General features: G+C 33.1%; 1 protein-coding gene across 4 annotated transcripts in view; it reads left to right on the forward strand.

Annotated features, from left to right (window-relative positions):
• Window positions 1-15,474, forward strand: part of LOC140432429 (myogenesis-regulating glycosidase-like) — a 91,177-nt gene that overhangs the window by 45,195 nt on the left and 30,508 nt on the right. For 2 of the 4 annotated variants that reach the window (XM_072520327.1, XM_072520328.1), the window contains exon 2: window positions 15,012-15,131. In XM_072520327.1, coding sequence (XP_072376428.1) covers window positions 15,012-15,131 — 120 coding nt within the window. Of the gene's footprint in view, window positions 1-12,407; window positions 12,526-13,033; window positions 13,077-15,011; window positions 15,132-15,474 lie in introns of those variants that run through there. The other 2 variants (XM_072520326.1, XM_072520325.1) reach the window with 2 other exon arrangements.

The following is a 15,474-nucleotide window of genomic DNA, read 5'->3' on the forward strand; positions in this document are numbered from 1 at the left end:
ACAAATTGGATTCAGATGGCGCAAAATCGGACTAAGTGGAAAAGCATGCGAGAGGCCTATATTCAGCAGTGGACGTTAGAGGCTAGTTGATGATGATTCATATTCTGGGTTGCTCATACTGCAGTTACGATCCTTGTATCTAGTAGTTTCTTAACTGTGTCTATCGGTATGCCGGTATAAGCATTCAACGTTATTCTTAGGAATGATGCAAGGGCACCCTCTAGTCCTGGGGAGGAGAAATCGTCACCGAAGGCAGATGAACGACATCCCTTCGTCAACGGCATAGGATGCGAAAGGCAAGTGGGAAACCATCGCATTAAATTCCCAAGATAGTTAATATGGCAAGTCAAAATCAAAACATGGCCCCTAGTTTCCGGCAGGCGTTCAATCGTCAAGGGGTGCTAAGAATCCCCGGAAGAAAACTTAAAATTGCTACGTGGAATGTTAAAACTTTATATAGAGCAGGCAAACTAGCAAATGCTGAAAACGAGATGAGACGAATGAAGTGGGACATACTTGGTATGTGCGAGGTGAGATGGAAAGGAGAAGGATATGTGGATATAGTAAATGGCAACCGTTTTTATTATGCAGGTAAAGATGATGATGCCCAGTCAGGTGTAGGAGTGTTGGTAACAGCATCCCTGAAACAACACACAAAAAGTTTCCTACCAGTCAGCGACAGATTAATGACTATCAAATTAAATGGACAACCATTCGACATCAATATAATACAAATATACGCACCGACAGCAGAGAGCCCAGACGAAGATCTTGAGACTTTCTATTCCAAAATTGAAAAGATCAAAAAACACATAAAATCAGATGACATCAACATATTTATGGGAGATTGAAATGCCAAAGTAGGAGTAGAAAAAGTCGAATCGATCATCGGCCCATATGGTTTAGGGACCAGGAACTAACGAAGCACACGCTTTGTTGAATTTTATTAAGTGAACAACCTGGTGGTTCTTAACACATGGTTTAAATTACCTAAAAGACGTCTATATACGTGGCGGTCTCCTCAAGATTGCGAAGGAAATATTGTAAGGAACCAAATCGACTACATTACAATTAACAAAAGGTTCCGTAATGGTATTCTAAATGTAATAACGTACCCAAGCTGTGACATACATTCAGACCACAATCCTGTAGTCGCAACCATCTGATTAAAACTTAAAAGAGTAGACAAGGCTAAACCCACTCAGAGAATAGCATGGAGTAGTACTAACCAAGGACAGCAACAGAAGTATAAAGACATGGTAGATACGCAGTTAGAGTATAAGACAATAGGTCCCACTAAGGAGAAGACAATAAAAGAAAACATTGAAGACATGGAGGAAAATTAAAAATACACTCTTAGAGGCAGCAGACCAAAGTATACCCAAAGAAAACCGTAAACATACAAAACCATAGATGACAAACGAAATATTTCAAATTATGGAGAGGAGACGGCTGGTAAAAAACAAAAATCTAACAAGATACAAGGAACTCAACAGGGCAATTGAAATAAAAACATATGGAGCTAAGGAAGAGAGGATGAAAAAAAATGTAAGGAGGTAGAAAATCTGCAAAGGAAGCATAAAGGTAGAGAACTAGACAGAAAGGTTAAAGAAGTAGCGTGAATATGGAAACCCAAACACTTATCGATTGTAACAAACAAGAAAAACTAAATGGAAGTGGACCTTGAAAAACAGAAAGAAATATGGAAGCAATATCTTAAAGATTTGTTTGGTGATCAGAGAACAGAAGAGCCCCCACAAATAGATACAGATGAAAAATTAAACATTCTCTCCGAAGAAGTTTTGCAGGCAATAAAAGACGCAAAGAACAACAAGGCACCCGGCGAAGACTTAATAACAGCCGAACATTTTAAACACCTAAGTGATAATGCTGTCAGGAAATTAACATCCCTCTACAACATTATATATGAACATGGCATAATACCGCATGACTGGCTAACATCTACATATTATATAGCTCTTCCTAAAAAACAAAAAGCAAGAAAATGTGAGGACCATTGAACTGTATCCCTCATGAGTCATGCCGCTAAGATTTTTATGCGAATAATTTATAACCGAATTCAAAATAAGTGTGAAGAATACCTGAGTCGTTCTCAATATGACTTTAGAAAGGGTACAGGCACTAGAGAAGCAATTATGGGATTGACACTGATGGCAAAAAGGTATCTTGAGGTTCAAAAACGGCTGTATGTGTGCTTTGTCGATTACAGAAAGGCCTTTGACCGCATCAAACACGGAAAATTGATCGAGGTGCTAAAAGAAGTAGGGTTGGACGGACACGACATAGCTATCATAAGTAATACATACTGGAACCACACAGGATGCGTTCGAACAGAGAACGGAAACACCAAGTACATCAACATAAAACGAGGAGAGCGTCAAGGGTGCATTTTATCCTCCCTATTATTTAATGTATATGCCGAACATATAATTAGAGCTTCTCTGGAAGATCGCCCTGAAGGTGCCAGAGCCAATGGAATCATCATTAACAATATAAGATATGCCGATGACACCGTAGTATTAGCAGAAACAGAAGACCAACTAAAAATATTGATGAACATATTATCAGAAGAAAGTCACAGGGGAGCTTGGACATTAACTTTTCCAAAACCAAAATTGTGGTATTCCATAAAAACCCCCATGAACAAGTTATACCTAACATACAAATAAATGGTATCACCCTTCAGAGTTCCCAAAGCTTCATATACCTGGGCAGAGAACTAAATAGTCAACTGGACCACTCAAAAGAAATTAGAAGACGCATTGAAATAGCAAGATCTGGTTTCATGAATATGCGTAAAATGCTCTGTAACCCCAAGATATCAGTCTCAATAAGATTGCACTAAAGTGTTATGGGTGGTCTCTATTACTATATGGGTGTGAGACCTGGACATTAAAATAATATGACGTCAACAAATTAAATTCATTTGAAATGTGGATGTACCGCCGAATGCTAAGAATAAGCTGGACCAGCAGAACTACGAATGAAGAAGTACTGAGAGCAATGAACACACGCCCTCATATGGTCAATACTATCAAAATCAGAAAGACGTCATATCTAGGACACATAATGCGCCATATGGAATTTAAGCAGCTCCAGGTAATATTAGAAGGCAAGATTGAAGGTAAAAGGGGCATAGGACGAAAGAAAAAATCTTGGCTACGAAACATCAGAGATTGGACCCACACAAAAGGAAATGAATTAATTCATCAAGCCCAGAATAGAGAGAAATTTGCCATATTGATCGCCAACCTCAACAGAGAAGGCACTTAGGAGGAGGAACTATGTCTGTATATCTCCATTGGGTTGTTGTTCGTCCCCTACCTATTTTTACGTTTAGTTTAGGGGGATCATGCCCCTCTTTATATTGAGAAAAATTAAAAAAAAATAAACTGGAAACCTGAGAGAGGAAAACTCCGCGATGAATCTATAGACAAAGGAAAGGTAGGTTATATTGAGGAACTCAGCAGTAGTTGAGTGATTAAGCCTACTTTACGGGTGGCCTAAGGGCGATGATAAACTAAACAACCAGTGACAACAGAAAATCAAATAATATTGAAATAGATGACGTAAAATAAAATTGCAATTAACCAAATTAACCAAAAACTGCAAATAATAGAAATAGACCATAAACAAGATGAACAATGAGATGGCAAAATATATTGCATATTGTAGAAAAAAGGTTCGGGAATAAAAGAATAGTAGTAAGAGAATTAAATCAAAATTAATAAATTAAGATGGCGAATAAACGATGATTCAGATATAGATAACCAAAGATGTGGCTAGATGAAATGACTCGTCAATGTTTCAATTTTTTTATTTATCAGAATCAAAGTGGGATTCGTTTTCTGTGTACAAAAGACGTATATTGAAAATTATAAAAACCTACAAATCCATTTTTCAAGGATATGCAAAACACAAATTAATATTTAAGCTTGACTGATTCTTACAATAATTAATGCTAATTAACCTAATGACATATATTTATACCTGTGTCAGAATCGCATGTCGAAATTTAATTATTGTGGTTTGTATTTAATCTAGGTAGTATAGTGTATTATTTAATATGGAAATTTTGATAATTACTAATTGGTCAGCAAATTTTATGAATGGAATTCAATGGATATTAACAAACATTCTAATCGTTTGTTATTTTATACAAAGTGATTACTTAATTTAGTTATTATAGATTTAAAAAACTGACCATTGATACAGATGGTGAAAATAACAGACTATTAAAGTATGGTATAATCGAATAATCATCTTAATAGTAATTGCAGATAAAATAAGATTTCATCTGTTTGAAAAAGAATGGGTACGATATTTTTTCGTGGTAAGCAGTATCATATATTTCTTTTCGTGGCAATAAATAGTCGGAATGAAAGTTTTAGGTACACATTATATTTCACTTTTGCTTACATTGTGACTATGAGGTTATTATTCACTTCCAGACCAGGGTTGATCTGTTTTGAAGGGGATGTGAGAGGCGGCCTTCGTATTTTTGCAAAAAAAGTTATGTGATATCTTCAGTCATAATAATCGACTTATCTTCCCCTTCAAATTGGTCGAAAATATTAATAAAAAAATTAAAATATTTAAAAATTACTAAAAACGTCATTTTTTTACTTTTCTTGCTTATAACTTTAAAACGATTCTTCCTGGAGCAGTTTCGTAATGAAATTAAATAGCTATAATTAAATTTTCTATAAGAAACAACTCGCTAAAAATGTTTAATTTATTAACCTTGCTGCAAAATAGCAAAAAACACAAAAAAAAAGAAAAAAAACAAGCCTTTTGTATTTAGTGTTTTTTAAAAATTTAGATTGTACCTAGGACATTCATAATTCACCTAGAAAATCTGTATAACGTAATAAAACAGTCCGCAAATATCATTATAATCAAAATTAAACAAATAGAATATCTCAATAACTATTAGTTTAAATTAAATTCAGAAAACGGCTTGAAAAGGACTCGACAAGACGCTACGTTTAAAAGAAAAAAAAATTATGAGCATTTTTCTTGGCCAAAAACGTGAGCTCTGCTCCATCAACAAATTCACTGGTAGATCCTGCGTGCAATAAAATGAACCGTGCACCACGAGCTGTTGAAGCTTTTAATCCTGTTGTCAGACCACGAACAAAAGCATCGCGATGAGATGTAATTGTTTTATCTACCCATTCTTTTTTCACACTGTGCCCGATATTTACCCATGATTTATCCAAATACACTATGTTTTATCCTTCTGCACGGTATTTAAGAATTGCGCGCAAATAACGATGACGCCACGAGATGATTTCTGGTTTTTCAATCAAAATTAGATCTAATAAAAGATAAAAGTTATTGTGTAAACAAAGTAAAGATAATTATTGTGGTTTGTATCTAATCTTGGTAGTATATGGAAATTTTGATAATTGGTCAGCAAATTTTATGAATGGAATTCAATGGATATTAACAAACATTCTAATCGTTTGTTATTTTATACAAAGTGATTACTTAATTTAGTTATTATAAATTTAAAAAACCGACCATCGATATAGATGATGAAAAAAAAACAGACTATTAAAGTATGGTATAATCAAATAATCATCTTAATAGTAATTGCCGATAAAATAAGATTTCATCTGTTTGAAACGATATTTTTTCGTAGTGAGCAGTATTATATATTTCTTTTCGTGGCAATAAATAGTCGGAATGAAATTCTAAACTTTTAGGTACACATTATATTTCACTTTTGCTTACATTGTGACTATGAGGTTATTATTCACTTCCAGACCAGGGTTGATCTGTTTTGAAGGAGATGTGAGAGGCGGCGGCCTTCGGATTTTTGCAAAAAAAGTTATGTGATATCTTCAGTCATAGTAATCGACTAAAATATTAATAAAAAAAAATTTTGCCCTTTCTGCAAAATAGCAAAAAACACAAAAAAGAGAGAGAAACAAGCCTTTTTTATTTAATGTTTTTCAAAAATTTAGATTGTACCTAGGACATTCATAATTCGCCTAGAAAATCTATATAACGTAATAAAGCAGTCCGCAAATATCATTAAAATCAAAATTAAACAAATAGAATATCTCGATAACTATTAGTTTAAATTAAATTCAGAAAACGGCTTAAAAAGAACTCGACAAGACGCTACTTTTAAAAGAAAAAAAATTCTGAGCAGGGGTTCCTGAGTCGGTCAAAATTGACCGGCATTTGCGACGAAGTTATAAACAATAGGATGATAGGGTAACGGGTACAGTCATTGGCCACTTAAGGGATTGCAAATTACATTAAAATTGTGAAATAGATTGTAAAATAAAAGTAAAATAGTTTGTAAGAGTTTTTTAACAGCAATGAAACATTAAATTTTATAAAAACGCAGTTTATTTTAAGCAAAAATAACAATATAGGTATATTAAAAATTAACACAAATTTACAAACGTATAAACTCCACAGGTATTGGCCAGACAAACATAGTTATTGGCATATAAAATTATAGTCATTGGCCATTCATAAAATCCTAATTTTTAAGTATTTTCTGTTTTTGTAGGTGGGGCATAAGTTTTATTGTGGTTTCTTTGAACAAATGCTGATATGAAAGCTTCTAACACAAAATTGACATCTTATTGTTTCTTTCTTTAACAACTTTTTTTGCTCTCGGCATATCTCATGTAAAAATTTTTTTTATTACTTTAATCTTGGTTTTTTGTCTTTTGACCATTATTGTTTGCTTTTGCGTCAATTCACTTTTATTTTCGTTTAAATTCAATGTGCCTCCAGTAAGTTGTCGTTTAATAGTTTCCGTGGTTTTCCTACTGATTCTTTCTATTGGAAAACCGTCTCTTGCCGACTTTACTACTCTATTTGTTGTCATTCGGCTTATATGATCGTTCCATTCTACCCTGCTATTTTTTACCCAGTTCTTGATGTTCTCCTTACCTTGCATCTACGTCGTATATCTGTACTTCGAGTTCTGTCCCATAATGTCTTACCATTAATTCTTCTAGGTGTTTTCATCTCTGCTATTTCTAACATCATTTTTATCCTCTCTGTGTCAGGTCGTTTTTCTGCCGCGTATGTCATTATTAGTCTGATGACTGTTTTGTAAATTCTCCCTTTCATTTCTTTCCAGATATTTTTATTTCTCCGTCTTGTTTCACTCAGGCAACCTGCGGTTCTGTTTGCTCTATTCGCTTGATCTTCCACTTCAGTTTCGAGCTTTCCGTAACTAGATAATGTGATGCCTAGACTCCATCACTTGTTCTATTATCTGACCTTCCAGCTCCAATTTACATCTTAGTAAATTTGCAATTAGAACCTGTAACGTAATATTTTGCCTACCACATGGGGTGTTATTATGGGGTATTGAAAATTGGGGACAGAAATTATTGGGGCAGAGATAGGGCAAGCAAAATAAACGAAACTGTGCGAACGGCACTCAGGGCTTATTTGGAGGGCTGGTTCATGGATAAGTGAATGTCAAGGGACGAATGGACGAACAAAACACAAGGGAGGACCTCTAGCAATTTAAAATGAACGCCGCTTCGAGGTGCCAAATTATAACAATTACAACAACTAGTTGTAACTATTGAAATAACTATTAGAAATACAAAATATTTTTTTTTAATAAAGCTCAAAAAATAAACTTTTTTTTAAATAAATAAAAAAATGGTTTAGAGAAATAAATCAAACATTTATTGTTGTGTCACCACAAACAGTTACAAAATTACAGATGGCACAAAATATACTACATTAGTAGTTACAGAGATTTATACCAAAATAATAAAGAAAAAAAACCTACACATGTCCTATTAGTTTACAAACTCTGTTACTACAAAACTTACAAATGTTACTGGGCTATAAACTGTGGCAAATTAAAAATTATTACAAGTAAGAACTATCTTTTTAAACGATGAAAGCAATTATTATTATTAGAAAAAAATGTCTATCGTTACTTTGAAATTTAAAACAAAAAGTTACCTCGATTTTCACTAAATTTCTCTACTTTACATTTCTGGGGTCGGAAACTGGGCCTACTGGACTTAAAAATTTCTGGGAAAACTGCACTGGGAATCTCTCGTCACACGAACAAAAAAACTGCATATCACACTGTGAATTATTGAGGTTGGAAGTTGAGGCACTGGAACACAAACTTTGGAAACTCGGCTTCTTAAAAAACAGGAATAGGTACAGCCGGACATAATGGCAACATTTCAAATTTCATTTTAATTGCAACTACCTATTGAACTGATTAAACTGCTTCTATTAACCCTACTGCTACCTATTTTCCATAAAAAAAACAAAATAAGAAAACATTTCAAATTTGACGAAAAATTTGGACATAACGCTGAAGCCTACCGCTCTTGACCACGCTTCAGCGAGAGTGAGCAAATTAAATTTATTCGCTTAATTTGGTATAAACAAAACACTTACAACGGTAACGAGAACGCAAAATATGCTAAAAGCGGCTTAACGATAAAGAATGCCGAGAAAATACACATCTGTGACATAATAAACAAACTCTAAAATGGTTTATTTTCGACCTCGGTGAAGCTAAGATGAATTGAAAGAATTCGGTGTTTTAATACGTATGAATAGGGAATGAAATACACTATAATTATTCTTCGTTGCTTTATCAAATACGAGGGGATTTCAATACATACTGAGGAATTTTAAAAATGCTACAAACCGTGCATTTTGTCTTTTTTTGGGGAAATTAACGTGTTAAATTTTCTGGCAGTTATATTAAATTGGTGCAGCATACGTTGTAAATCATCTTTACTTTAAGGGAGTAGTAATGCGTCGTCTGCATAGCAGATTATTTTTAAGCTGTTTTTCTCCTATTTGGTATCCTTTTTTAGTTTTTATTTTTTTTTAATACTTCATTCAAATCAAGTTAAACAATAGAGGACTCTCCCTGTCTTATCCCATTGCGAGCTTTAATACGGTCGGTTAGTTCTTCTTCTACTTTTCATTTTATTGTGTTGTTTAGGTAGATAGTTTCGATCGTTTTGATTATTTCTAGATGTATCTCTCTTGCGTAAAATAAGTGAATAACGCTAGTTTGACCCAGTTAAATGCCCTCTTAAAGTCCATGAAACATGGATATGCCGGTTTGTTGTATTCTAATGATTTCTCCAGCACTTGCCTTATTATAAATATAGCGGCGGTGCATGATATTTCTGACCTAAAACGAATACTGCTCAAAGAAACAATGTACAGCCTCGAATATTCTGAAGCGGTAAATATTCGATTAGTATGTTCTACCGTAATAACCTACGGTATGAAAATACTATCCCCAACAAAAAGAAATACTTCAAAACTAAGAATAGCACAAAAATCCTGTTCCGTTCATTGATAGGAGAATCAATAGAAGACATAATTAGAAACGAAGACCTATGAAACATAACCAAAGTTACAGATGTTATTGACAGAGCTTGCAGATTGAAATAGAGATAGGCTAGCCACGTAGCAAGGATGAAGGATAAAATATGAACACTAAACAGACAGATAAACGAAACAGAAGTAGGTGGAAGATCATCCACACGATGACAAGATGATCGAGATCTCCAAAAGATGACTAAAAATTGGATCCATACTGCATAAGATCGTGCATTCTAGGTTCAAACAGTAGAGCATGATATCCTGCAGTGGACTTAACCCATTATTATCTAGCGTGCCATATATGATACAGAAAATTTTACGGTATTTATTTTAGATTCTCTGAAAGGTTTAAATGTTTGCAACCACCATTACACATTAGTATTTTATGTTGCCAAACTAATGGTGTACACTTATTTCATATTTTGTGAAAGGTATATGTACAGTTTAATAACCTAAAAAGTGTTGAAAAAATTGTAAGAATAAATATGGCCAGTTCTCGACCGTAAGTAAATAATTTCTATATTTTTCAATACTAACGTTTTATTTTCATTATGAGTACCAAATGAGGTATAAAGAATGGTATGATAACTGCAGTTTAGTTCAATTATATTTTGTAATTATTTTTTAAGCCTTTGTTTATTAGCGTACCATATATGACACACTAGACTAAACGGGTCTGTCTTTTTTTTAGTTTGACTCCTAAAGAACTTACGGACATCATTGAATCTGACGAATGGTGGGAAGACGATGATGTTTCTAAAATATATATAGCCCCACCGGACGATCACAATGTGTCAGGTGAAGATTCAGCTGATGAAGACTCTGGAGGTTTAGGTTCATGAACAGAATAAAGAAAATAAAATATATAATTGGGCAAAAGATACAGATTTGGCATGTACCCTGAGAAACAACAATTTTCCAGAACAGAATTATACACAATATCGAGATAAGACTGCTGTTGATATTTTTGAACAATTTTTTGATGATGAAGTTATAGAATCTTTAGTGAACGAAAGTAATAAATATGCGTTATTCATAAATTGTCCAAATCCAAAGATTCCTTGGGCGAAATGAGATGTTTTCTTGGTATACTCATTGTTTCTGGATATTGTGATCTTCCTTCTAGAATGTTTTGGGATTCAGCTGAGGATGTAAGAAACAATAAGCTATGAGACGTGACCGTTTTGATCAAATTATGAGATTCTTGTACTGCAGTGACAATACAAACCTACATAAAGATGACAAAATGTGTAAACTTAAACCTTTGATGAATTTATTAAAAGACAAATTTATGAAATATTTTGTACCCGAAAGAGAAATTGACTATGATGAGTCAATGATTGAATATTTTGGTCGCCACGGACGCAAACAATATATCCGTGGCAAACCAATACGTTTTGGGTACAAAGTTTGGTCTCTCGACACTAAAAAAGGATATTTGATCAATTTTGAAGTGTACCAAGGATCCACTTTAAATGCCAATGCAGATGATCAAAAACGGTATGGTAAAGCAACAGCACCTCTCATATCACTTATAAATGATCTAGATATTGAAGTCAGAGAGCTACCGTTTAGATTTTATTTCGATAATTTGTTTACTTTTATGAATTTGCTTGCATACATGACAGAACATAATTACGGTGGAACTGGAACAATTGGAGAAAATCGCGTTCCTAAGACTTGCCCTTTGAAATCGGCTAAACAAATGAAGAAGAAGATGGATAGGAGAATATACGACTACAGCGTATCAAAAAATGACTCGATTGCCATTGTACGATGGAAAGACAATTCCGTTGTCACTGTGGCATCTAATGTTCATGGGGTATTTCCTCTAATCTCAGCTAACAGATATTGGGCTTCTCAAAAGAAAAAAATAGCAATTCCACGACCTGACGCTATAACCCAATATAACTACATAACTACATGGGAGGCACTGATCACTAATGTGTATCGGATTGGAATTAGAGGGAAAAAATGGTGGTTTTCCATCTTCACATGGTTATTGGATGTCAGCATTCAGAACGCGTGGGTTTTAGCCAGAAGTACTGGGAAAAAAATTTGCCAACTTCAGTTTAGAAGGGAAATAGTTCAATGCTACTTATCAAAATACAAAAATTCACCTAAAGGAGCCGGTTGTCCTTCAACATCTGCTGGGATCTCTAGAGTTCACGAAAATATTCAGTTTGATCGTTTTGATCATTACATTGAATACGTGCCTAATTCCAAACGAAGACGTTGTGCAGGGACTAATAATGTAGGCAGTCCCGTACGAACGCAGTGCCAAAAATGTGATATTGGGTTATGCATTACTTGTTTTGCTTCCTTTCATAGAAAAAAATAGTTTATACTTATTTGTCTATTGTTTAAAAGTTTAGTTTTCTTACGTTTAATTTTCTTTTTTAATAAATTTTCGAAAAAAAAAATGTTATTTAAACATACCTTAAAATCCTAGCGTTCCATATAAGGCACGGCCTCTAACTAAAAAATATTTAAACAAATGAGCTTGTTTAAGTTATAAATTGCTTAGAATACGTGTCTCATGTGTTTATCTAAAATTTACTACTGTAACTTAAAAAAAAATAATTCAGGCATTAATGGGTTAAACGAACTGATGATGATGAAGGTGATAATGATGATAAAGTAAGCTGGAGTGGTTCTACCTATATGTATACGTTATCACAGTTCTTGTTCAGAATTCGCAATGTTATTTACATAAATAAAAGTGCCAAGCACTTATTAAAAAGGTTCTGAAACTATTTTCCTGTGGCATGTCTAAGTTAAATATTATGTTTATATGGGATTAAGCCATAATTTATTGTAACAAAAATTACATTTTATAATTGTTATTTGATGGTTCGTTTTCCACTCCGGAAAGCGTTTTTAAAAAAGATTATTTTAAATTAGTGAGCTGTTATTATATCAATTTAGATAAACAAATTAAAGAGTTTTATTAGTATTTGTCAGTTTATATATTTTGGCTTTACGTGGCCCTTGATATAAGTAACCATTATTTTTAATTTATTACACACTAATAAACATTTCGATATCTTTAAGATATTGATAAGATACTGTAGTTTTGTTATAAATGTAACGCAACTATCAATTACTAACAATTAAAAATGTTATTAGTTAGAAAAGGTAAGTAAAAATGTTATTGTTATTGAAAACAATTTATTTTGTTATAGAATTTGCGTTTATAAGTAAGTTGTAATATTTTTTTATCAATAATTTACTTACATTATTCAATTTAAACGTAAATTAAATATAAGTTTTTGTTGTCGAACTTTATCCCATCTTCATTTTTAAATGTTAAACTTCGTAGAATTGTGTTTAAATCTAATATTTTAGACGTGTAATTTAAATTTTCTCCAGCCTTTAAGTTGCCCCGCCCTTTTTAAGTTTCCGGCGCCGTATTGTATTCGGGAACTGAACAATTAGTGTTTTAGGTTCGGTAATTACAATCGTTTGAAATGTGGTGTTACTGCCGGATTCTAAGAATATCGTGTCAAAGAAGAAAATCTCAAAACTAAATTACGAGTTGTGTTGCGACGACTCTTGTGCTTTTTCCCTGGTGTTTCCATTATTGATTTGCAAATTTTCGGTCACATCATTCATGACGATCGCATCTCAAGTTTGATTCGCTTTCGTCAGCATTGCCAAGATGTGTAGGCATCTCGTGTACTTTTGCAGTAAGTATTATGTTGTTTCCTATTCTGTTTTTTGATTAAGGTTTTTTCCGGAGGCAAATGGTACTTTCTGCCGGTACGGTGATACCTGGAGCCGGTGCGGTCGGCTCTGGGCTGAAGTATTTTGTAGCCAATCTTCTTTTGGCACGTTCATCAACTCTTTCATTGTCATGTATTCGTATATGACTTACTGATGACTTGCTGCCATCTTTCTATATTTTTTTTATAATATCTTAGGTTTATTAAGTTGTGAACTGATATTAACTAAATTAAAATTTCTATAAAGGCCCTTATAAAAATATGGCATATGTCATATGTTTAAATTTTAATCTATCTATCTATCTATATATGGATTTTTACAGTAGTCGCCGCCTTCCTTCTTTCAGCCAACGTCTCCAGTCCTTTCTGTTCTGCCATTCACCATCCCTAAGGTCTCGTCTTTCCATGGGCTCGTCCACTTCATCCCTTCATGATCTTCGGGGTCTACCTCTTTTCCTTCTTCCTATTGGGCTCCAATCCGAATTCTTTGCTATCCACCTTTGTATGATCTGTTCTTCTCACATGTCCATACCAAATTAAACGTTTTTCTTCGATGTAGCTGAGTATGTCTTGTTCTACTGCCATTATTCGTTTTATCTCCTCATTTCTGATGCGATTCATTTTTGTCACTCTCCAGCTTCTTCTCATGAACTCCATTTCAGTTGCTGCGATTTTGGACCTGTTTCGTTTATTTATTACTCAATTCTCTGCTCCATAGGTCATTATACTGCGTACCAAGGTGGTTTAACAAACTGATGGTTCTATAATCAGCACAGGTTTTTGCTGTTGTCTTCTTAGGTAGAGAGGACATATCCTCCGGACAAATACGCATGTGAATAGGGCCCTTTACCCTTATATATGTATAAAAGTAATATTTGATATTTTTTTTTCAATATACTATGGTTAATATAATTTTTATTAAATATTGTTTCACTTCTTTAATAGTTATTTAACCAACAAGTGCATTAATAAGGGCGATTAACAATTGAGATATATTAACGCGCGAGCGAAGCGAGTGCGTTAATGTTCAAGATTGGTAATCGCCATTTTAATTCACGAGTTCTTTACAAAACTTTTCCGTCGACCGTACTTTTCAGAAATAAAAATATCTTTTTTATTTACTTAACGATAAATAATGACATACAATGACAGACAGTACTTACAGCGGCTACTTTATTTTGAATAATTTTTTAGTGGGAATATAAATAGGTATGTTTGGTTGCCTACACAACAGGTAACTGCCAATCACAGAGCGTTAAATGTGGTTAAATTAATTTATACAAGCAATGTATGTTGTATTGCCTATAATGAAATCGTTCATTAATAGAAGATCATTCATTAATAGGGGTCATTAATCAATGATTTTGAGAGTGTTAAAATTAATCATAAATGGACGGTCGACGAAAAAATAACTTAATTGGACTAGGAACAATATTACAATACTTGTTTACAATAACTCAATGACAACTATAAACTTTAAAAATACTACTGTTACCATCTGTCAACAACATATGTTTATATATATTTTCTGACATTCCACATTTCACTAGACGTTTTAGGATTCTTCGATGACATCTCTAAAATTCTAGACTTCTTCATTACTTCTTATTTTTCGTCCATTGACTATTTCTATATAAAATAAATCTCATGGAACTATCGTAACAATATTCTTAAAAAGGTTTGTCAAAAATAGACATTTATAACGAAACTTTACTTTAACAATGTCAATTTATAGCTGAACTAAAACTACACTACCAACAAACGTTGTAAATAAGAAATTCCAATGCCAACCCTAGTTACTACAATTATTTTAATATCTTTACACTTAGTAATAGAAAAATTATTAAATGATTTTTTCATTATGTTTTGAAACTTATTTAAAAAAAATAATATTTACAGATTTGACAGCGATTTTAATTGTAATTCTACTGGTTGGAGTGAATCGAGTTCAATGCTCTACAGTAAATGAAATAATTCTCAAACCAAGTTCAAATGGATTGGCAATTGAAGTAAATCAGAGTAAGTAATCGAGTATCTTAAATTTAGATATATTAATTTATTAACAGAACATATCAACAGTTGAATACTAAAAAATTTTTACCTATATCTATAGAAATTTTTTTTATCCAGTATTTACTAAAAGGACAAGAAAATATATCTACAAAAAATAGAAAATAAAATTTTTAATTCAAAACCATGAAGATGTCTGTATTTTCTGTTTTTGTGATAAGGTGATGATTGCCAATAATATGAGAGCTAACGTTTGATAAGCAGATATGGCACTGCACAAAGAAAATTACCCTCTTTCGATCGAGTATCATACATGTCAGTAAATAATACACTATAATACCTATTTTTTTTT

Source organism: Diabrotica undecimpunctata, chromosome 1, assembly GCF_040954645.1.
Source record: "Diabrotica undecimpunctata isolate CICGRU chromosome 1, icDiaUnde3, whole genome shotgun sequence".
Classification (NCBI taxonomy): Eukaryota; Metazoa; Arthropoda; class Insecta; order Coleoptera; family Chrysomelidae; genus Diabrotica; species Diabrotica undecimpunctata.